Source organism: Cervus elaphus, chromosome 4, assembly GCF_910594005.1.
Source record: "Cervus elaphus chromosome 4, mCerEla1.1, whole genome shotgun sequence".
Lineage (NCBI taxonomy): Eukaryota > Metazoa > Chordata > Mammalia > Artiodactyla > Cervidae > Cervus > Cervus elaphus.
The window spans coordinates 36207070-36231942 of record NC_057818.1 but is presented as its reverse complement, the minus strand read 5'-3'; the positions used below and the strand labels follow the sequence as shown (position 1 = coordinate 36231942).

The 24873-nt window shown below is 37.3% G+C and overlaps 1 protein-coding gene across 3 annotated transcripts in view; it reads right to left on the bottom strand.

The window, feature by feature from the left end:
• Nucleotides 1-24873, bottom strand: part of NFATC3 (nuclear factor of activated T cells 3) — a 92803-nt gene that overhangs the window by 32632 nt on the left and 35298 nt on the right. For all 3 annotated transcript variants that reach the window (XM_043898877.1, XM_043898876.1, XM_043898875.1), the window contains exons 4-6: nt 10014-10213; nt 3665-3837; nt 916-1056 (exon numbers count right to left, since the gene is read on the bottom strand). In XM_043898877.1, coding sequence (XP_043754812.1) covers nt 916-1056; nt 3665-3837; nt 10014-10213 — 514 coding nt within the window. The remainder of the gene's footprint in view (nt 1-915; nt 1057-3664; nt 3838-10013; nt 10214-24873) is intronic.

The window sequence follows — 24873 nt, the reverse complement described above, 5'->3', positions numbered from 1 at the left end:
TAGTCCTACTTTAAATTTTCTGAGGAACCTCCAAAATATTTTCTGTAGTGACTGCATCAGTTCACATTCCCACAAACAGTATACAATTCCCTCTTGTTCACAGACTTGCCAACACTTGTTTTTTTCTAGCTTTTTTTTTTTATAATAGCCATTCTAAGAGGTGTGAGGTGGTATCTATAGTTTTGTGTTTTTCTTTTTTTTGGCTTTGCCAGGTCTTCACTGTGGCATGTGGGATCTAGTTCCCTGACCAGAAAATGAACCTGAGACCCCTGCATTGAGAGAATGAAGTCTTAGCCACTGGACTACCAGGCAAGTCCCTCTCTATGGTTTTGACTTCTATTTCACTGATGATTAACAATGTAGAGAATCTTCATATCTGTTGGCTATCTATGTTGTTCTTTGGAAAAATGTCTACTGGGATCTTCTGCTTATTTCTTAATTGGGGTTGTCTGATATTTTACTATTGAACTGTATGAGCTCTTTATGTGCTTTGGAAGTATTTTCTCTCATTCAGTAGGCTGCTTTCTCATTTTGTGGACAGTTTCTTTTGTTGTGCGGCTTTTTAAGTTTGATGTAGTCCCTTTTATTTTTGCTGTTGCTGCTTTTGGTGTCAGATTCAAAAAATCACTGTCAAGACCTATGCCACGGCTTACTACCTAAGTTTTCTTCCAGTTTTACAGTTTCAGGTTTTACATTTAAGTCTTTAATCAATTTTGAGTTCATTTTTGTGTATGGTTTAAAAGAGTGGCCCAGTTCATCTATTTTATATATAGTAGTTTGTATCTTCTTTTTTTTTTTTTAAGTTTGTATCTTCTTATCCCAAACTCCTAATTTATCCCTTCTCTCTCCTATCCCCTTTGATAACCGTAAGTTTGTTTTCTATGTCTGTGTCAACTCAAATTTTATATTATTTACCTTGTCCTTTTTCAAGAAAGATGATTTTGGATTCTGGAAGAAAATTAGATCCAGTAACAATCATTTCATGACCTCCATTTACAGAACAACTGTTGATACTGTACTTCTCAATATGAGGAAGTTCTTGGGCAGACCGCTGAGCTGTTTTTTAAGAGTGGAGAAAAATAAATACTAGTTTACAGTCTTTCATATGTAAATGACAAATTCTAGCTATAAAAGAAGAAAATTCTGGGCTTTTATAAAACACAGGACAATAGTAACAATATCTACTAAATAACTATGTTATTTAGAAAACAAAATAGACTTATTAGTCATGTGACTTCTACATTATTATTAGCTACGACTATAGAGAAACTAATAAAGAGAAATTAATCAATGCCTGCAACTTATGTTGACTCCAACACATTCACCTCATCCACTTTTCTCTTTTTAGCTTAATACATTTCTTCCCTACAATTTGCCTTTTAAAATTGGCAAATTTAATATAAGAAGAAAACTAAGAGGCATAATTATACTACATACAACTAAAAGAAGACAAGTTTCTACAGGACAAACACCAAGTAAACCTTTCACCAAGAAAACAGCCAGATCGTCAAGACATCAGAATTACATTTTGGATGCTCTTCTGAATAGATCTTTAGATCTATCTTTGGATAGATCTTCTGAACTAAACAAAGTATACATGAAGTACACATTTCAATACAGAATTTTTTAAAAAATGAACATAAATTTCTTAGTGCACTCTACTCTTTCTTCCCAGGATATGTGAACACAATTTATCTTAAAGCCTGTAAGTCATTTTTTAAAGTATTAACTTTTCCTTGGTGCCATCATTTTCTGATACCAACTGATTTCAATTGTATTTTCTGGAGATCCTATTTCTGGCCTTTCCTTTCTTTTTTTAAAAAATGCTTGAGTTTCAAGCTATACTTCTTTTGACTGCTTAGGTTCCTTAAGGGTTTATTCCTGTCAAAGGCCTCAATAACTACGTTTCTCTCTGGATTAAAATAAAGTGTGGACTACACTTTCTTCTTCATGTTTTGGAAACAGGTCTACTTTTAGTCCTACCACTTGGGTGGAAAATTGGTGGTTTTGAGGGTCAGCTGTGTTTTGTTTGGCCAAAACAACATTTTAAAGAAATTTAAACAACCTGACTGCCTTTATGATGCATGCAGTCCCAGTTTACCATGTCTCTTCCAAGTATTTCATACCAAGTCACAAAAGGTATATGAACTGGGATCCTGGTCCCATTCAAAGAGAATGTGTCAGAGGGGATGGGTCTGGTTAGGATGAGCTACAACTTGGAAAGTACCAAGGACCAACCTAGATCTCAGAAAACATTTATGTCCCTATTTATGTTCTAAATGGCGCAACAGAGAAGGAGCATAAAAACAAGCACTGACTAGCCTAGGAAGTAAGACTATTTATGGCGGAAACTAGCCATCACAAGTACATTTGCTGAACACATCAAACTGTTCAGCAAATGGTATAGCCGTAATAAAATATTATGCATGTGCTAAAAGTATTTTTGAAGAATATTTAACAATATGAGAACATGCCCATTATAAGTGAAAATACCAAATACTGTGTACACACACACACCCAAAAAAATCCAAAAAATGGTTAATAGTGACTATCTCAGAGAAGTGACATTACAAAAGATTTTAATGCTACTCTTTATACCATTCTGTGTTTTCCATATTCTCAATAGTCACACATTAAGTTAATAAACTAAAAGAGGAAACAGAGTAATTTTAGCATAAATTCATCTCAAAAACTCAAGCTACTCTATGAACTTAAAATTACTTAAATTATGTTGCTAAAAATTAGAGAAATATATGCTTAAATGGGCACTTGTCTGGCACAGTAACAAAGATTGTGGCAACAAAAGCTGTTTCTAAGAAGGGGAATTAGCTGACTTGAAAATTTACTTTTCATTCTATACTTTTTTTTTAGATAAGAAGTGGAAAAAAAAAAAAAAAAGAAGTGGATTTATTCAGATTCAGAGAGAAGCACAATCCACAGACAATGTAGCAGAGGGCAAGTGCAGGGGCCTCACTCTTATTCATTTTAAATTCTGTACCATATACCTGTATTATCTATTTAAAGTTAATACAAAAATTATGCCCAAAAGGATCTAAACCACAATCTCAGTATTTCAGTCCTAACAGCTAACCTGCCTGAGGTCCACAGTTCTCAATCCACAGCTTGAGTAGATATCAGGTTCTAGGGCCTTCTTCAATTTCTTGTCCTTGAAAATTTAGGCAAATGATATTCACTTTCTCAAGCTGGTGTAAATAAATTTATGGTAAAAAGCCAAAAGCCTGTGAATCCATAGTTAGGTGAACTGTCAGCTTGTAAAGATAGGCATCTTCCAACATTTTAATAAAACAAAGGTGACCAAGGAATAGTGACACTTAGTGTCAGACTCATAGGTTCATGATTTGGTCCTCAGGTGTCATCAAGCCCCCTTCCTCATTTACAGGTAAGAAAACTGTAGTCAAGAGAATAATGTCTATAGCCACATAGGCTACCTAGGGTCAGATTATAATGCGAAGCCATTTCCTAACTCCAAGATCAATACTAACTCCAACTAAACATGTAGTTTATTTCTATATAAGAAAATCACACCAGCTATCCAAACTCTGGATTTCAGTTTACTTTTGATCTCAACATTATAAATAAAGCAGGAAATGAAAATGACCTTTTATAAACAAAATTTTAAAAATATCATCACAAGCTCACTTACAGCATTCAACAGGTATAGAAGCTGTCTGCAGAGAAAGGACTTTTCCATTGGGCTGTGGGATGTGTACACGAAACACAAGTCGAACTCTAGTATTCTTTCTGCCAATATCAGTTTCTCCTTTTCGAAGTTCTATATCTGAATTTCGGAGTTTCAAAATACCAGCACAATCAATACTAGGAGGAAAAAACATACAAGTATTATTGGCTTACTGAAATTAGTGGTTCCAAACAACTCAGCTAAACAGTTATTGTTAACCTGCCAGGCACAACTATCACAACCTAAAATCAGGTCAAAAAAGAAAGATATGACTGCTATTTTCTATTTAAATTAAAAATAGGATTAAAAATGTTTTGGATGACAAATAATACTAACTGTAGCAACTGACTGTAAAGAGGGATGTCAATAATTCTTCCCCATACCTGTATTCCCATGCCACTTTACCCATTAAGAGGCAGAGTAACGATGTCCCCTCTCCTCGATAGTGGACCTTATGATTTCCTTTGACAAACATAATATGGTCAAGTGATGCTATGTAAGTTGCAAGTCCAGCCCTGAAGAAGCTCTGGAGCTTCCACTTTTGTTCTTCTGGAGCCCTGAGCCACAATGAAGAAGTCCAACTAGTAAGCTGGAGAGAAAGGCCCAGATAATCCTCAACTACTCTGCACTACTCCAGCTGAGCTCCCAGCTGAAATCAGGTACACGAGTGATTCCAGCTAACACCACATGAATGAACCAGCTGAGTCCAGCCAACGAAAAGAATAATGAAAAATAATAAACACAACTTTAAGCCACTAAATTTTGAGGTGGTTTGTGTTATAGAACTAGATAACTGAAACATAAAGTGAAAGGCTCTAATTCTATACATATAACTTAGCCCAGAAAAGACTAATGTATAGGACCACAATTAAGTCAATAATAACATATTAAAACTTTTATATATATTTATTAATAAAAACAATCCATCAGGCTTGAACCAGTAAAGTTCAAGAAGAATCTGAAAAATATAATATTTTCACCTTCAGAAAGGCAAAGAAATTTCTAAAAAAGTAATATTTTCAAAAATAAACATTTTTTATTTATAAATAACTGTATTTAGCTAATATTGAAAAACTGTACCTTAGCTCAAAACAGTACTGATCAAATTGTATCAAGGTAGTAATTATTAATGCTAATATGCCAAATGAGTATTTGGTGGGAAATACCAGAGATTATCCACTTTTATTGAATTTCAAGGGAAGGTATTTTAGCAGACAGTTAAGTTTCTAGCAGATGATGTGGAGCATCAGAAATGACCATTTTAAACTCTGGCTAAGCAATGAGAAAAAAGAAAAAAGCAACCAAACCAACAAAATCTAAATTTATAGGAATGATAATAACTATTAATTTCTGCTTACAACGCAATTATATTCTAGATCAGAATATAACACTGCCACATCCATATTCATCAAGTTCTAAATCAAGGAGGAGTTATGAGTAGGGTAAGGCAATGAATATTGGCATACTATATTTAAAGCATCTTGTAGAGTGGTTCTATGTTTTATGGGTTGAATATTGGTGCTAATTAAAGGGTATTACCCTACAAGATAGGTTAGGTTTGAGATGACCAGATCTATGGGATAGCAGGCAGAACAAAGAGGCTATCTCCCAATCTTCCCCCATGCTACTGCTTTGAGAGAACAGTAGAGCTTTTTTTTTCCTTTGGCCGCAGCATGCAGGATACTAGATCCCTGACTAGGGATGAAACTGGCATACTCTGCAGTGGAAGTTGTTGTTCAGTCACACAGTCGTGTCAAACTTTGTGATCCCATGGACTGCAGCACGCTAGGCTTCCCTGTCCTTCACCATCTCCCAGAGCTTGCTCAAACTCATATTTATTGAGCCAGGGATGCCATCCAACCATCTAGTCCTCTGTCGCCCCCTTCTCCTCCCACCTTCAATCTTTCCCAGTATTAAGGCCTTTTCTAATAAGTTGGCTCTTTGCATCAGGTGGCCAAAGTACTGGAACTTCAGTATTAGTCCTTCTAATGAATGTTCAGGATTCATCTCCTTTAGAATGGACTGCTTTGATCTCCTTGCTGTCCAAGGGACTCTCAGTCTTCTCCACCACCACAGCTCAAAAGCATCAATTCTTCGGCACTCAGCCTTCTTTATAGTCCAACTCTCACATCCATACGTGACTACTGGGAAAACCATTGCTTTGACTAGATGGACCTTTGTCAGCAAAGTAATGTCTCTGCTTTTTAATATGCTGTCTAGGTTTATCATAGCTTTTCTTCCAAGGAGCAAGGGTCTTTTAACTTCATGGCTGCAGTTACCATCTGCAGTGATACTGGAGCCCAAGAAAAGAAAGTTTGTCACTGTTTCCATTATTTACCCATCTATTTGCCACAAAGTGACAGGACTGGACACCAGGATCTTCCTTTTTGAATGCTGAGTTTTAAGTCAACTTTTCCACTCTCCTCTTTCACTTTCATCAAGAGGCTCCTCAGTTCCTCTTCACTTTCTGCCATAAGGGTAGTGTGTCATCTGCGTATCTGAGGTTATTGATAATTCTCCCAGCAATCCTTGATTCCAGCCTGTGCTTCATCCAGCCCCACATTTCACATGATGTACTCTGCATATAAGTTAAATAAGCAGAGTGACAATATATAGCCCTGACACACTCCTTTCCCAATTTGGAATCAGTCTGTTGTTCCATGTTTTAATTGTTGCTTCTTGACCTGCATACAGGTTTCCCAGGAGGCAGGTAAGGTAGTCTGGTATTCCCATCTCTTTAAGAATCTTTCACAGTTTGTTGTGATCCACACAGTCAAAGGCTTTGACTCCACTAGCTTTGTTCATAATGATGGTTTCTAAGGCCCACTTGACTTCGCATTCCAGGATGTCTGGCTCTAGATAAGTTATCACACCATGGGTCATTAAGATCTTTTGTGTATACTTCTTCTGTGTATTCTTGCCATTTCTTCTTAATATCTTCTGCTTCTGTTAAGTCCATACTGTTTCTGTCCTTTATTGTTTCCATGTTTGCATGAAATGTTCCCTTGGTATTGCTAATTTTCTTGAAGAGATCTCTAGCCTTTCCCATTCTACTGTTTTCCTCTATTTCTTTGCATTGTTCACTTAGGAGGGCTTTCTTAACTTCGTGTTATTCTTTGGAACTCTGGGTTCAGATGGGTATACCTTTCCTTTTCGCCTTTGCCTTTCAAGTCTCTTCTTTTCTCAACTATCTGTAAGGCCTCCTCAGACAACCATTCTGTCTTTGTGCATTTCTTTTTCTTGGGGATGGTTTTGATCACCGCCTCCAATACAATGACACGAACCTCCGTCCATAGTTCATCAGGCACTCTCTATCAGATCTAATCCCTTGAATCTATTTGTCACTTCCACTGTATAATCATAAGGGATCTGATTTAGGTCATACTTGAATGGCTTAGTGGTTTTCCCTACTTTCTACAATTTAAGCCTGAATTTGTTCTTTCTGGTCTATTCCAGGAAGGCAGTGTATGCTACCTCTGATTGGGGAAGGGAACATGAATCTTGACTACCACCTCTATTTCATGTGTGGATCCTACAGTTCTGACAAGTTCACATTATTTGGTACATAAGGCTTTCTTAAATTCTTGAAAATCTGTCTTAGAAACTCCGGTACTCTGTTTTCTTTAATTTATTGATTTATACATTATTTTAAAAAATGATTTGAGGGGTTTTTCAACATAAACACAAATAACGTCAAGAAGAAAGAAATAGAAAAAAAAATTTTAAATAGAAGAAACAGGAAATAAATATATCCAAATCTAACATTATATGAATTACTATAATTGAGCTTGATCATGAACTTCAGGAAGCTGAGGCAAAAAATAACAATGACAAAAAAAAAAAAATAACAATGATAAAGTTTTTGTAGGTCTCTCCTTGTCTGGTAAAGTCTACTGCTTAAAATATCCAGAGGAATGAATGGAAACATGGCCTGCAAACTGTCACCTAAGAAGCAATTTTATGGGTTCTCAGAAAAAGACAGTTCAACGTTGATTTTCAAATTCCCCTCTGCATCTAAATAACAGTATTTTCATGTGTTTTTTGATGCTAAATGAACAAGATCCTAGGGAATTCCCTGGCCATCCTGTGGTTAGACCTCTGTGCTTCCACTGCCAAGGACCTAGGTTTGATCCCTGGTTGGGGAACTAAGATCCCATAAGTCTCATGGTACAGCTAAAAAAAATTTAAAATGTAAGATCCAAGAGTAAAAGGGAGGAAGGGAGAAAGTCTTCTTGCATTCTCATTAGAGGCTGGCCACCTCACCTTATTTGAAAATGGGTCAAACAGGATGCCTGGAAGCAGAGTCAACATTTTTCTTTAAGAGTTTTGCTCATGTACCTGAATAAGGATCAGCTGCGAATACAAAGTTCTTTTTATATACTGCAGAACACAGAAATATAAGAGTAGAGATTATCAGCTAACAGTGCCACAGCCATGAAAAAACTCTTATTTGAGCCCATGTAATGACTTAGTAGGATTGAGTTCTCGAGTACTACTGACTTGAACAAAGCAGGCAAAGATAAGGTTTTATTTAAATCTATATTAATTTGTCTTTTCTGCTAGTAAGTAGATAAAAAGCAATTATTATTTTATAACTGTACAGTTATATCATAAATTACCATGTCTTCAGGGGTATATTCAATTAAATAAAAATATAAATTTAAAGGAGGAGAGCTTGAGACTGAAATATGATTTTAATATGACTATTCTTCCAATAGCCTGGGACAGATATCAATGCCATCTTAAGAAAGACCTATATTATAGTTTGAAACAATTTCTCTAAAAAAGACACTGTAAGTTTCACATCCCTGATTGCGGCAAAGTAATGGTTGCCTACTAAATGTCCTTTTTCTGCTTTTCTTAGTAATAGACCCCTATCTTTTTAGAAGTGGCAATGTACTCAGGTTAAAAAAAAAACAAAACATATCCAGGTCTTCCCTATACACAAGGATGACCAATGAGATGCAGTAAAAGTGTTGGGTAAGTTTCTGGGAAAAGCTCTTTAAAGAGGCCTGACTCAGATGAAAATTCTCTCCCACCCTTCCTCCTACCCCTTCTTCCTATTCCTTCCAGGATTACAGTTATGATAGGAAGAGCTCTAGCCACCACTGTGGATCATGAGGCAATCTTGAGGATGAAAACTACACCCTAAAAATAGCAAAGAAAAAAGAGAAGGAGCTTGGGGCCCCAATGACTTATGGAGCCACTATGCTAGCCCTAAAATGCCTATCTGTGTATTTCTTTTGCAGAAAGAAAAATTAAACTTCTCGCTGTTTAAGCCACTGCATTTCAGGTCTCTATTACAGGTACTATACATTCCTAACTAATCCACTTGAACAAAACTCTATTGCATTCTCATTCAAAATTTGGCAAAATCTCATTTTATTTGGATATGGATAAAATGGGACACCTGAAAGCAGGCAAAAGTTTTCTTTAAGGAAACTTATCAATCACAATTGTACTGCAATTATTTACTGTCGACCCTATGACATTAAAAGCCGTTTACTCCTTGGAAGGAAAGTTATGACCAAACTAGACAGCATATTAAAAAGCAGAGACATTACTTTGTCAACAAAGGTCCGTCTAGTCAAGGCTATGGTTTTTCCAGTAGTCATGTATGGATGTGAGACTTGGACTATAAAGAAAGCTGAGCACCGAAGAACTGATGCTTTTGAACTGTGGTGCTGGAGAAGACACTTGAGAGTCCCTTGGACTGCAAAGAGATCCAACCAGTCCATCCTAAAGGAGATCAGTCCTGGGTGTTCATTGGAAGGACTGATGTTGAAGCTGAAACTCCAATACTTTGGCCACTTGATGCGAAGAGCTGACTCATTTGAAAAGACTCTGATGCTGGGAAAGACTGAGGGCAGGAGAAGGGGAAGTCAGAGGATGAGACGGTTGGATGGCATCACCAACTCAATGGACATGGGTTTGGGTAAACTCCAGCAGTTGGTGACGGACAGGGGAGGCCTGGCATGCTGTGGTTCATGGGGTCACAAAGAGTCCGACACGACTGAGCAACTGAACTGATTAGACTGTGGGCTACTTGAAAAAAGTTCACATATTTGTGTCTATCACCTAGAATGATGCTTGGCTGGTATGGGCATAAACTTTCGCTGAATTGAATTTTCTTTACAGAAATATGATACCAACCTTAGCAAATATACTCTCATTGTTTATATAATGTTATTCAGTTAATTCAGAATAGTGACTATTTTATTTTTGTGCTATTAATATCTAAATAAATATATTTTCTTCTGAAAATTATTTCAGGAAAAGAAAAAACAGTCCATTTCAGGATGTTTCAAGATACCTGGCTGACATATTGTTTTCAGGAAGAAGTGGAATTTCCAAAACCTTTGTGCTGGTAATTATTATCTCTTGGCTTGCAGTAGCAACTGTCTTCCCAGTGATTCGATGCACCTGGTAAAATGCATGAGGCCGTAAATATCGGTCATCTGCTGTTCCAATAAACATCTGTAGATTTATTGGCTTTTCACTATAGCCCAGGAGCTAATTTGGAAGAGCAAACACAGAAAAATTACAAGTCATTATCCATGCATTTTACAGTAAGTTTACAACAATAAGTCTTGTATTTATATCATATACTATTGATACATAAAATCTTATCTCAATAGTCAAAACAAGTAACAAGTGAACAACCCTCTAAATTGCAGAAATATTTTAAGAGTTATAAAATTCTGGAATATATTACAAAGGGATGAGGGGGTTTGGGGGGATTAAAAGCTAGATCCACCTAAATTCTGAAAAGCCTTGATAGAGTGCTATGTAGAACATAAAAGAAATGTTGATTCTGTGCTCCAGGCTACATTAACCATCCAGATCAGACTTAAAGATCAGCATATGTGGGAAGGTCCTCATCAGGCTATTAAAACCAGAGACACTTTTAGTAGAAATGACCTGAAAAGTCCTTTTCCATGTTTCCAACTTGGCGTTTCAACGGACTTAAAAAGCTAGGCTACTTGACTTTCTTTGGTACTCTTTGCTATTGCCTGGGTTAAAATAGCTACACAGGATGAAGAAGGGTGACGGCCAGGAGGTATGGAGGTAAAAATTGTGACCACAAGAAAAGAGGCAGTTAAAAGAAACAGAGCCTAAAGCACTTAGGGAGACTCCCGTGTTCAGTCTGAGGCTGAGTAGCACCCATCGGACCTGCCATCATGCACACAGCAACTACGTGTGCTATACTGGGCTTAGTCGCTCAGTCGTATCTGACTCTTTGCGACCCCATGGACTGCAGCCCACCAGGCACCTCTGTCCATGGGGATTCCCCAGGCAAGAATACTGGAGAGGATTGCCATGCCCTCCTCCAGGGGATCTTCCCAACCCAGGGATCTAACCCAGGTCTCCTGCATTGCAGGCAGATTCTTTACTGCCTGACCCACCAGGGAAGCCCTACAGCTACTATAAACTGGAACAAATATAAAGAATGACTTTGAAAGGAAGGAAAGTATCAAGGTAAACAGATACTAGAAACAAACTGACACATGTAAGAAGAAAACAAGGGAAGGTGTGTTTCCTGTTTTTAAGGCTTTAATCTGAAGGAAAGCCAGAGTCCATGCTTTAACAGTGTGACTGAAACCTCCAAAGAAATCTACAGTCTGAAGGGCTTGAAGAACCAAGGACAGAGCCTGTCATAACCTCTGGAAAGTAGAGGCAAATCCCTGAAGAGAGAGCCAGAGAGGGGGTGCTCCAAGTTATATATATACACATACTCCGCCCAGTTCTTTGGCTGACCTGTAAACCATCCATAACAGGACAGACTCAAGCAGCCTAAGGCTAAAATAACTGAAATGAAATAATGAGCTACCACCAAGCACAGGGAGACAGGTTTTACAGGTTGACTCCAACCAAGTTAAGTGCCTGCTTAAACAAAAAAAATCAACATTCTTTGGGAGTACATATGGGTGTGCATTTATATTTGTTTTGATGTTATTCTTCAAAGCTGTATGAGTTCTTCATATAATCTGAATATTAATCCCTTGCAGATATGTGATTAGTAAATACTATCTCCCATTCTGCAGGTTATTTTTTTCACTTTCTTGGTTGTGTCCTTTGACACACACAAGTTTTTTAAATTTTGCCTTTTGCCTTTGTGCATGCTCAGTCATGCCCAACTCTGCAAACCTGGACTGTAGCCCACCAGGCTCCTCTGTCCCTGATTTTCCCAGGCAAGAATACTAGAAAGGGTTACCATTTCCTACTCCAGGGGATCTTTCCAATCCAGGGATCGAACCCACGTCTCTTGTGTCTCCTGCATTGGCAGATTAACCAACTACAGCACCTGGGAAGACCCTTCTTAATTTTGATGGAATCTGATTTGTTTCTTTTGTTGCTTGTGCTTTAGCTATCATGCTTAAGAAACCACTACCAAGTCCAATGTTGAGAAGATTTTCCTCAAGTTTTGTTCCAAAATTTTATAGTTTTAGGTCTTGCATTAGATCTTTGATCCACTTTGAGTTAATTTTTGTATATCATATAAGGCAAGGATTCAACTACATTGTCTTGCTTATGGATATCTAATTTTCCCAGCACCATCTGTTGAAAAGACTCATTTCTCCCACTGAATGGTCTTGGAACCCTATCAAAAACTAATTCATCATACATGTTAGAACTTATTTCTGGGCTTTCTATTCTACTTCATTGGTCTGTCTTTATGCCAGCACCGTACTGCTTAAAATACTGTAGTTTTGTAGTATGTTACAAGTCAGGGAGAGGAAATCCTCCAACTTTATTCTTCTTTTTCTGGATTGTTTCAGCTACTTGAGGCCCCTTGCAATTCCATATGAATTTGAGAATATGCTTTTCCATTCTGCAAAAAGGACTGTTGGAATCTGGCTAAGTACTCCATTAAATCTGTAGATTTCTTTGGGGAGCACTGGTATCTTAATTAAGTCTCCCTCCCATGAAAATGGGATGTCTAAATATTTTTGTTCTAAGTATACTTGGATTTTATTTCTACTTTATATTTTTTTTAAAAATATTGTTTAAGTAGACCATTTTTTAAAGTCTTTATTGAATTTGTTGTAATACTGCTTTCTATCTTATGTTTTGGGTTTTTTGGCCTGGAGGCACATGGGATCTTAGCTCCTCAACCAGGGACTGAACTTGCACCCTCTGCACTGGAAAACAAAGTCTTAACCACTCGATTCCCAGGGAAGTGCTTGTTTTTACTTTATATATTTTTTAAATTACTTTATATATTTCCATTTACTTTTCTTTCAGCAATATTTTATAATTTTCAGCATACAAGTCTTATATAAATCTCCTTGGTTAAATTAATTCCTAACTATTTAATACTTTTAGATGCTATTGTAAGTGAAACTGCTTCCTTAATGTCCTCTTTGGGTTGTTTATCACCTATATGTGCTTCCCTGGTGGCTCAGATAGTAAAGAATCTGCCTGCAATGTGGGAGGCCTGGGTTCAATCCCTGAGTTGGGAAGATCCCCTGGAGAAAGGAACTAGCTACCCACCCCAGTATTCTGGTTTGAAGAATTCCATGGACTGAATAGCCCATGAGGTCACAAACAGTCAGACATGACTGAGCAACTTTCACACAGAAATACACAAAAACACAACTGGTTAAGTATGTGTTGATCTCCTGCCCAGAAACTTCCCTGAACTAATTTATTAGCTCTAGCAGCTTTCTTGGGGATTATTCAGGATTTTTAAAGTAGAAGAGCATGTCATCTGTTAATAGAGATAATTTTACCTCTTCCTCTCCAATTTGGATGTCTTTTATTTCTTTTTATTGCCTAAGAGCTCTGGTGAGAACTTCTGGCACAAATGTTGAACAGCAGTGACAAAAGCAAGCAACCTTGTCTTGTTCCTGATCTTAGGGGAAAAGATGGCAGTCTTTTACCAGGATGATGTCAGCTGTGGGCTTTTCATAAATGACCTTGATCATGTTAAGGACTTCCCCACTTTTCCTAGTTTGCTTGGGTGTTTTGTTTTTTTTTTAATGAAAGCTGTTAAATTTTATCAAATTTCCACATCTCTACTGGAATTCCTTCATCGCTTCACATATTTAGCCCACCTTTTCTACTAGTTAATTTAGCATTTTATCACTGTTATGTCAAAGTCTCTATCTGATAAGTCCAACCCAGATGTAGAGCTGGATTTGGGCCACCTCTGGGTCTGCTTCTACTGACTCTTTTCCCTTCACTGTGGTTCACAGTAGTTTTTTTTTTATAATTCTGTATTTATTTAGTTTTGGCTTTGCTGGGTCTCTGTTGCTACACTGGCTTTTCTCTAGATGCAGTTAGTGGGGGCTACTCTCTAGCTGCAGTGTGCAGGCTTCTTACTACAGTGGCTTCTCATTGCAGAGTACAGGCTCTAGGGAGTGCTGCTGCTCTTGCTGCTAAATCACTCCAGTCGTGTCCAACTCTGTGCAACCCCAGAGACGGTACCTATCAGGTTCGCCCGTCCCTGGGATTCTCCAGGCAAGAACACTGGAGTGGGTTGCCATTTCCTTCTCCAATGCATGAAGTGAAACGTGAAAGCGAAGTCACTCAGTCGGGTCTGACCCTTAGCGACCCCATGGACTGCAGCCTACCAGGCTCCTCCGTCCATGGGATATTCCAGGCAAGAGTACTGGAGTGGGTTGCGATTGCCTTCTCCTGTAACCAAGCAACATCATAATTTATTGATTATCCTTCTCTACCCAGGAAAGGACATGAAATTTTTTTCCTGTTATCAGAAAAAAAGGATTTACTCAGGATGGTTTTCAGTCCTGTAACATTTAGAGAAGCAAATAAAGCCTGGACCATTGCAACAGCCTTGTAACTGCTCTCCCTGTTCTTATTCTTGCTCCCTGATAGCCTGTTTTCTGTAAAGGAGCCAGAACAAACTTGTAACATTAACCGGATAACTTTACCTCCCTGCTCAGAACTCTCTAGTGGCTTCCTTCCACACTGAGAACTAAATTCAAATACCCTACAAATATTTACAAGTCCTATGTGATCTGGGCCCTAGATAATGTGCTGCCGTACCTTCTCCTACTCTCTCCCTTCCACAGTCTGTTCTGGTCATCCTGGCCTTATTGCATGAACCACTTAAGCTCTTTGGACCCTCAGGAGCTTCATACTTAATATTTTATCCCTTTGGAATATTCTTCCCTCTGATTGTCACATTACCTCACTGCTTCAGCTTGCACTCAAAGGTCAGCTCCTCAGAGAAAACCACCCTATCTGAAACATATTTCTATCCCTTTATCCCATTTTATTAATTTTCATAGTGTTTATTACTATTAAAAGTATTTTATAATTTGTTTATATCTGTTCGCCTCAGTACCACATAAGTTTCAAAAAGGCAGAAACTCTGTCTTATTTACCAGTCTATCTTTTCCTCTTTTTATTGAGGATGTGTTATGAAAATATCTGTATCAAATGTCACTGCTTCAGTCAGTATTATACAGGTGACACTAAAATAGAGAACAAAGTGGCATGTATTAAATTTTAAGGAATTAGTGAAGACCTTTAAAGGCAGAAATTTATTAATCACAATGATATAGGAAATAGGGAAGTACATGATAAAAAGCAATTAAGGCTCTGTTTAGGGGAAAAAAAACAAAATCACGGAAACCAGCTAAGAAGCTAAAGCACTAAAATCATGTGTACTCAAAATTTAAACAAGGGTAGAAGTGAGTGTTGGAGAAGACTCTTGAGATTCCCTTGGACTGCAAGGAGATCGAACCAGTCAATCCTAAAGGAAATCAGTCCTGAATATTCACTGGAAGGACTGATGTTGAAGCTTCAATACTTTGGCCACCTGATGCGAAGAACTGACTCACTGGAAAAGACCCTGATGCTGGGAAAGATTGAAGGCAGGAGCAGAAGGGGACGACAGAGGATGAGATGGTTGGATGGCATCACCAACTCAATGTACATGAGTTTGAATAGACTCCGGGAGTTGGTGATGGACAGGGAGGCCTGGTGTGCTGTAGTCCATGGGGTTGCAGAGTCGGACACAACTGAGCGACTCAACTGAACAGTTGTTACCAAGCCTTTCATTTTGAAACGTAACTTTTTGCTATAATTTAGTTTTCTAAATTTATTTCCTCAATATTAAAGCATTATATTGATATTTCTAAAATTATATTATGTAGGCTGATTATATTATCTTTGCATTTCCATTTCAGGTAAATAAAGCAGTATTATAAAATATTTGTTTACAATTTTGAGAGTGGGGTTGGGTCTGATAGGGTTGAGAACCACTGGTCTAGAATATTTGCAAGTCAAGAGGCACAAAGGTATTTTATCTTGGACCAGTTTGCCTAAAAGCAAATCTTCCAGTCTCCTGTCTAGGGAACATAAACCTTTAGGAGTCAAGAGGAGTCAGAAGTCTCTCTATTCAGGACACAGACTTTCATTATGCCTCCTCTTTCAGCCCCATACCATTTTCTGTATAAAGCCCCAAACCCTGCCTTCAGTTATTCTAGAACCTAGAACTTCTATTTCACTCTCTCTAAAGAATAAATTTCCAAAATTCTCCCAAGGTAAGCCAGTTGTTATCACTTGGTTATACCACATAAGAAAGGAAAAACTGTGACGTTTGCTTCTTTTGTAGATCTTTAACCAATTCTTCTGTTTTTAGCCCCAGCTCACACCCCACTTTCAGAGATATCAGTGCTTCAACCTCTTGAGCCTTCTCAAGGTTCTTTAGTGTAAAATGATTTCTGCTTCTTATGTAAAATGATTTCTCCAACCAAAAAGCTTAAGCTGTAACTGCTTAATGTCTAATGAAGGTAAACACATGTGTTTAATCCAGTATATTGAACTGGAAATTGCAATTTCCTGTAAATACTTAAATATTTGTGTATTTAAGAAATCTATTAATATTTAGTTGTGATATCTTTTTACATCTTGGTATAAACAAGTTAATAAATTTTAAAGCTTTTAAATGAATGGAAAATATTCCATAAAATGATAAAATGTCAATATGATTACAGTAAAAAAAAAGCCTAAATAAATGACTAACTAAAGAAGAAATAGTAAAAATGAGGGCGTAGATGTACAAATGCACACAAATAAAGTTCAGTCATTTTTCCCTTTTGGTTTGTATGAAGGCAGATGGGGTAAGTGATGATGCAGAAACAGATTCCTCCACATTTTGACCCAGAGGTGAAAAAACAGAGAGTGGAGATACCCTTTAACTAAATTAGTTCATTTAATTCTAAAACTCTCATGGAATTTATGCCATTTTCTTTATAGACGAAGAATCTGAAGCTAAGATAGATTAAGGAACTACTCCCAAATTCATGGTTAACCATCCTTTCTGCTATACTTACTGCTTTATCATGTTTAATCCTACATTGAACAAATTACTCTATGGAACCAAATGTTCACATAGTGGAAGAAAAAGTACCAATAACTTTACCACCTGCCCCAAAGTACCATGAGGACGACAGTGTACATTTTGTCATCTCCAGAGCCTAGTATAGCACCTAGCATGTTACAGGCATCTCATCATTGCTGAATGAACATATTTTGGAATGAGAGAGTACAATTTGGTGGAACAAAATGACACCAGGTTAGTCAACAGAATTATTTAAATAAGAATTACAGCCACTAAAGTAGTTACTTTAAATGAAGTAGTAAAATCTAAAATAGAAAATACAAATTAAAAATTTTATTACTATCTATAAAGTTACCCAAATATCACATAACATACCAGTAAGTACTATTCAATATATTCCAAAGTATGCCAGTCGTATTAGATGACTCATATTAATACCAGTTTGGCAAAGACATAAGCCACCTGTCCTTTATATTTGATAGTAAAATGAGCCAGTGACGGAGGAAGGTAATCAGGCATATAAAATTTCAAAGGGAATATATTTCATAATACATAGTTCAGCCAACATCTGCTCCAAGCATATATACTACAGCATAGGAAAAACAGGGCTTCTCCTTTGCATTTCAAGGATTTTAAAAGAACATCAAATTAATTAGACTATTATCCCATCCCATTTGTTACCCATATGTTATAGGAAACAAATTATCGTTACTGTTAACACTACTCTAAAATCTTTCTTTTAGTATCATGATACTTCTCTTCAGATCACCTTCTGGTCTACAGAACAAAGTAAGCTGTTTGTTATGATTCTGTACGTTTCCATAGCAAAGGCCTGTGTGTGCTTAATTTAACTAAAGCTGGAGGGTTAAAGCCCGAAGGTCGCTACAGGACAGACTAGAGCAGCTTCAAAAAGGGGAGTTCTATTATCAGTTCTGCTACATTACTTGGAAGGAGGGGATCTGAATATATTAATATTAGAAACATGACATACAATGTAGAGATACTAAAAATTCAAAACTTCCATAATATCAACTGCTTCAAATTATAAATGTGCATATAACAATATCATATAAAAAGTCATTACCTGGAAATGAATCTTAGTATATGATGAATACAAAGTCTAGTTATGGAAAAAAAAATACTATAATCTCCATCTTAAATTTCAGTAACATTTAGGATAAAACTCAAAATATTTATTCCTTTATAAAACTTATCACTGTGTAACAAAGTATGTGTCTATTTTTATGCAATTTTATCCCATATGTAGATTCAAGTAACCACTGTAACAGTCATGATCCAGAACTCCTCATTACCACAAAAGAATGCTCTTGTGCTACCCCTTTACATTCACAATCTTCAACCAGTTCCTGTTCCCTGGCAACCACTAATCTAGTCTCCATCTTACGAACAGTGTCACATATACAAATGGAATCACAATACTGTAACCATTTGAGACTGCAGCCTGGCTTGCTGCAGTCCACTGGGTTGCAGAAAGTCAGACACAAATAAGTGACTAAACAACAACAAATACTTCCTGAGCATTTATTATGTTCTTTACATGCAACATTTCATTTGATCCCCTTAACTCTTAACTAAGTGTATTACTATCCTCATTTTAAGAAAAAGGAACAGGAGGTAAGGTTCCATCCATAATTAACCTCTATCACATCACAGATGATATAATCTTATCTACAGAAAGTGTTAGTCACTCAGTCATGTCCAATTCTTTGCAATCCCATAGACTGTAGCCTGCCAGGCTTCTCTGTCCATGGGATTCTGCAGGCAAGACTACTGGAGTAGATAGCCATTCCCTTCTCCAGGGGAGAAGGGCACACTCCAGGGCACATTGCAGACAGATTCTTTACCATCTGAGCCACTAGGGAAGCCCTTCTCTACAGAAAACTCTAACAATTCTATCAAAAAAACAAAAATTGCTGGAGATAATAAATGAATTCAACTAAGAAGCAGCACATAAAATCAACATATGAAAATCAGTTGCATTTCTATACACAATGAACAACCTGAAAAGGAAATTGCAAAAACAATTCCATTTACAATGGCACCAAAAAGAATAAAATACCCAGGAATTAACACTATGAAAACTACAAAACATTGCTGAAAAAAATTAAAGACATGAATAAATAGGAAAAATTCCTATGCTCAAGAACTGGAACAATACTACCTAAAGCAATTGACAAATTCAATGCAAGCTGCATAAAAATCTCAAAGTTATTTTTACAGAAATAGAAAAATCTATCCCAGAAGTCATATGGAATTTCAACAGACCCTGAATAGCCAAAACAATTTTCAAAAACAAGGGTGAATACATCCACTCTTAGATTTCAAAACTTACTATAAAGCTACTGTAATCAAAATACTGTGGGACTAGCATACAGACATCAAGACCAATGGGATAGAATAGAGAGCCTAGAAATAAACTCTTGCACATATGGTCAAATGATTTTTTTTTCAGTTTTGTTTTTGGCCATGCCACACAGCTTGCAGAATCTTATTTCTCCAAACAAGGACTGAACCTGGGCCCCAGCAGTGAAAGAGCTGAGCCCTAACCGCTGGATCACTAGGAATGATTTTTAACATTCAATAAGGAAAGGACTCTTTTCAACAAAAAATGCTGAGAAAACTAGGTACCTACATGCAAAAGAATATAGTTGGATCCACACCTAACACCATATACAAAAATTAGCTCAAATTGAGAAAAGACCTAAATATTGTATGATTTAAACTATAAAATTCTTAGGGAATCCTTTTTTTTTTTTTTTTTTGGCCGTTGTCACATGGATTTCTGGGATCTTAGCTCCCTGGCCAGGGACTGAACCTGGGGCAATGGCAATGGAAATACCAAGTCCTAGCCACTGGACGGCCAGGGAATTGCCCCTTCCCTTATTTGGGGGTAGGAAATTCATTTAAGCACTTGTAAATAATTTTTCTCCTGGTAAGAGAAGTCAATTTCTTGACTTTCTATGATGACCTACAAATTTCTATGATGACCTATAAGAACTTCTAGAACTAACACCATAAAAAGATATCCTTTTCATCATAGGGGACTGGGTGGCAAAAGTTGGAAGTCAAGAGATACCTGGAATAACAGGCTTTGGCCTTGGAGTACAAAATGAAGCAGGGCAAAGGCTAACAGAGTTTGGCCAAGAGAATGCACTAGTCATAACAAACATCCTCTTGCAACAACATAAGAGATGACTCTACACATGGACATCACCAGATGGTCAATACCGAAATCAGACTGATTATATTCTTTGTAGCGGAACATGGAGAAGCTCTATACAGACATCAAAAACAAGACCGGGAGCTGACGATGGCTCACATCATGAACTCCTCATTGTAAAATTCAGACTTAAACTGCAGAAAGTAGGGAAAACCATCAGACCATTCAGTTATGACCTAAATAAAATCCCTTACGATTATACACTGGAAGTGACAAATAGATTCAAGGGATTAGATCTGATAGGCAGAGTGCCTGAAGAACTATGGATGGAGGTTCATGACACTGTACAGGAGGTGGTGATCAAAACCATCCCCAAGAAAAAGAGATGCAAAAAGGCAAAATGGTTGTCTGAGGAGAACTTAGCTGATAAGTGAAAGGCAAAAGCGAAAAGGAAAGATATACCCATCTGAATGCAGAGTTCTAAAGAAGGGCAAGGAGAAATAAGAAAGCCTTCCTAAGTGAACAATGCAAAAAAATAGAGGAAAACAATAGAATGGGAAAGACTAGAGATCTCTTTGAGAAAATTAGAGATACCAAGGGAATATTTTCATGCAAAGATGGGTACAATAAAGGACAGAAATGGGATGCACCTAACAGAAGCAGAAGATATTAAGAAGAGGTGATAAAAATACACATAAGAACTATACAAAAAAGATCTTAATGACCTAGATAACCATGATGTGATCATTCAACTAGAGCCAGACATCCTGGAATGCAAAGTTAAGTGGGCCTTAGGAAGCATCGCTACAAACAAAGCTAGTGGAGGTGATGAAATTCCAGTTAAGCTATTTCAAATCCTAATAGATGATGCTGTTAATGATGCACTCAGTATGCCAGCAAATACGGAAAATGCAGCAGTGGCCACAGGACTGGAAAAGCTCAGTTTTCATTCCAATCCCAAAGACACACAATGCCAAAGAATGTTCAAGCTACTGCACAACTGCATTCATCTCACACGCTAGCAAAGTAATGCTCAAAATTCTCCAAGCCAGACTTCAACAGTATGTGAACCGAGAACTTCCAGATGTTCAAGCTGGATTTAGAAAAGGCAGAGGAACCAGGGATCAAATTGCTAACATTCGCTGGATCATATAAAAAGCAAGAGAGTTCCAGAAAAACATCTACTTCTGCTTCACTGACTATGCCAAAGCCTTTGACTGTGTAGATCACAACTCACTCAGAAAAATTCTTCAAGAGATGGGAATACCAGACCACCTTATCTGCCTCCTGAGAAGTCTGTATGCAGGTCAAGAAGCAACAGTTAGAACTGGACATGGAATAACAGACTGGTTCCAAACTGGGAAAGGAGTACGTCAAAGCTGTATACTGTCACCTTGCTTTTTAACTTATACACACAGCATATTGTGTGAAATGCGGGACAGGATGAAGCACAGATGGAATCAAGATTGCTGGGAGAAATGTCAATTAACCTCAAATACTCAGATGACACCACCCTTATGGCACAAAGCGAAGAGGAACTAAAGGGTCCTTTGATGAAGGTAGAAGAGGAGAGTGAAAAAGCTGGCTTAAAATTCAACATTCAAAGAACGAAGATCATGGCATCCAGTCCCATCACTTCATGGCAAATAGATGGAGAAATAATCGAAACAGTGACAGACTTTCTTTTCTTGGGCTCTAAAATCACTGCAGATGGTGGCTGCAGTCATGAAATTAAAAAATGCTTGCTCCTTGGAAGGAAAGCTATGACCAACCTAGACAGCGTATTAAAAAGCAGAGGCATTACTCTGCCAACAAAGGTCCACCTAGTCAAAGCTATGGGTTTGCCAGTAGTCATATATGGATGTGAGAGTTGGACTATAAAGAAAGCTGAGTGCTGAAGAATTGATGCTTTTGAACTGTGGTGTTGGAATAGACTCTTGAGAGTCCCTTGGACTGCAAGGAGATCCAACCAGTCCATCCTAAAGGAAATCAGTCCTGAATATTCATTGGAAGGACTGATGCTGAAGCTGAAACTCCAATACTTTGGCCACCTGATGAGAAGAACTGATTCATTGGATAAGACCCTGATGCTAGGAAAGATTGAAGGTAGGAGAAGGGGACAACAGAGGATGAGACAGTTGGATAGCATCACTGACTCGATGGACGTGAGTTTGAGCAAGCTCTGGAAGTTGGTGATGGACAGGGAAGCTTAGCGTGCTGTAGTCCATGGGGTCGCAAAGAGTCAGACACAACTGAGCGACTGAACTGAACTGAAGAAAAGTTAAAGACACAAGAAATGGGGAATTTCCTGGTGGGCTAGTGGCTAAGACTTAGTGTTTTCACTGCCAGGGCCCTGGTTCAATCCCTAGTCAGAGAACTAAGACCCCGGAAGCTGCATGGTGTGGCTTAAAAAAAAAAAAAAGATAAAAGAATGAAGCAACGAATCCTTCTCCTAAATTAAGCTCTCATTTAAGAGTAAACTAAAGCTCTAATAACAAAAGGTAAAATTCCTATGCTGAGTTTTCCTGATCTTTTTCTTTCAGTTTTATCGAGCTATAATTGGCATACAGTACTGAAAGTTATGACCAACCTAGACAGCATATTAAAAAGCAGACACATTACTTTGCCAACAAAGGTCCATCTAGTAAAGGCTATGGTTTTTCCAGTGGTCATGTATGGATGTGAGAGTTGGACTGTGAAGAAAGCTGAGCACCAAAAAATTGATGCTTTTGAACTGTGGTGTTGGAGAAGACTCTTGAGAGTCCCTTGGACTGCAAGGAGATTCAACCAGTCTATCCTAAAGGAGATCAGTCCTGGGTGTTCATTGGAAGGACTGATGCTGAAGCTGAAACTCCAATACTTTCGCCACCTGATGCAAAGAGTTGACGCATTGGAAAAGACCCTGATGCTGGGAGGGGTTTGGGGTAGGAGGAGAAGGGGACATAGAGGATGAGATGGCTGGATGGCATCACCGACTCGAAGGACATGAGTTTGAGTAAACTCTGGGAGTTGGTGACGGACAGGGAGGCCTGATGTGCTGTGATCCATGGGGTCGCAAAGAGTCGGACACGACTGAGCGACTGAAATCAACTGAAATTTTAAGGTACACAGCATAATTGCTTGATTTACATATATTTTTACATATATTGCAAACTTACTACCATGATAAATTTCATTAACATCCATGACTTCTTATAGTTATATGGGGGGAGGGTGTTTCTTGTGATGAGAACTTTAGGATCTACTCTCCTAGCAACTCTCAAACATAGCATACAATAGTGTTAACTATAGTCACCATACTATACATTACATCCCCACTACTAATCTTTTAACTGAAAGTTCGTATCTTTTGACTACCCTCATCCATTCCCCATCTTCTAGCCCCCTGCCTCTGGTAACCATAAATCTGATCTCTTTCTCTTTTTCTAGAACTGTCATTTCTTCTTACAAGTCATTTAAAAACCCACCTAAAATGTAAAGGTTTCTTTGTCAAGAACTATAAACTATGTTTAGATAATGAAAATAAATCATAAAATATGGCTAGTATAGGAAATGATCAGCTATAAACTGTATTTGTTCAATTAATTTCTCCACTACAATACACAATACCAATCCATGGCTGATTCATGTCAATGTATGGCAAAAACCACTACAATACTGTAAAGTAATTAGCCTCCAACTAATAAAAATAAATAAATAAAAAATACACAATGCCATAAGACAAGTACTAGGAGAAAAAAATAAGTGACAACATATTACAACGTAGCCATTCTGATGTTTGAGTATATAAAAGCAACAAATAATTTCAAATATGAAAGCATCCAGGGAATATAGAATCCAAAGCCCTCCTTAAACTTTTAAACTAAAAAAAAGCACTTTAAAAAGAAATAAAAAAGAATTAGTACTAAACCTGGAATCCAACTACACATAGGACTAAGCTAAACAATAGGAGTGGCCGGACATGAGGCAGAGAGATGACTATAGACTTGAAAAGATTAATTAATATAAGCAACAAAATTCAGGAGGGAGAGGGCATTGCAGGGGGAAGAAGTTTGAGAGAGACAATTACCTCATTTTTCAGAGTAGGGAGCAGTTTGTAACATTTAAATCTAAGACAAAAATTCAGTTTCTCAATAATTTATTTAATTTCTTTGGCCTTAGAAAGGCTGTTCAGGATCTCTTAAAGTGAAGAACAATATCCAGAATTAGCAGTTCATATAGTTTTGGTTCATTTTTTAAATGTTTCATTCAAATAAAATTAAAGTTAATATTCAACTCATAAAACTTATGTATTGTATTTTATACACTCAGAATTATATAATTTTAATAATTTCACTTTAGTTTTATTTTCTAATTAATTAATTTAATTACAAAAATGTTCAATATATAGTCCTATCCTTTAAAAAAAAATCCATTCATTTTTCTAGTCAGCCACCTACTATTCCACTAAACATACAAACAGAGAATTACCTGGATTGTTAATCAAATGCCAACTGCTTATTTCTGAGGGATTTAGACTTTAGGTAATTCATTGCTTTCTCTCTTTACTTTTCTGTATTATTTGGACCTTAAACAAACATGCACTGTACTTATAAACAGTCTTTTCTTTTAGTCACAAAAACAATTATTTGACCATTATGATCTTTCTCTAGAGTTTTACTAGCTGTAAGAGTC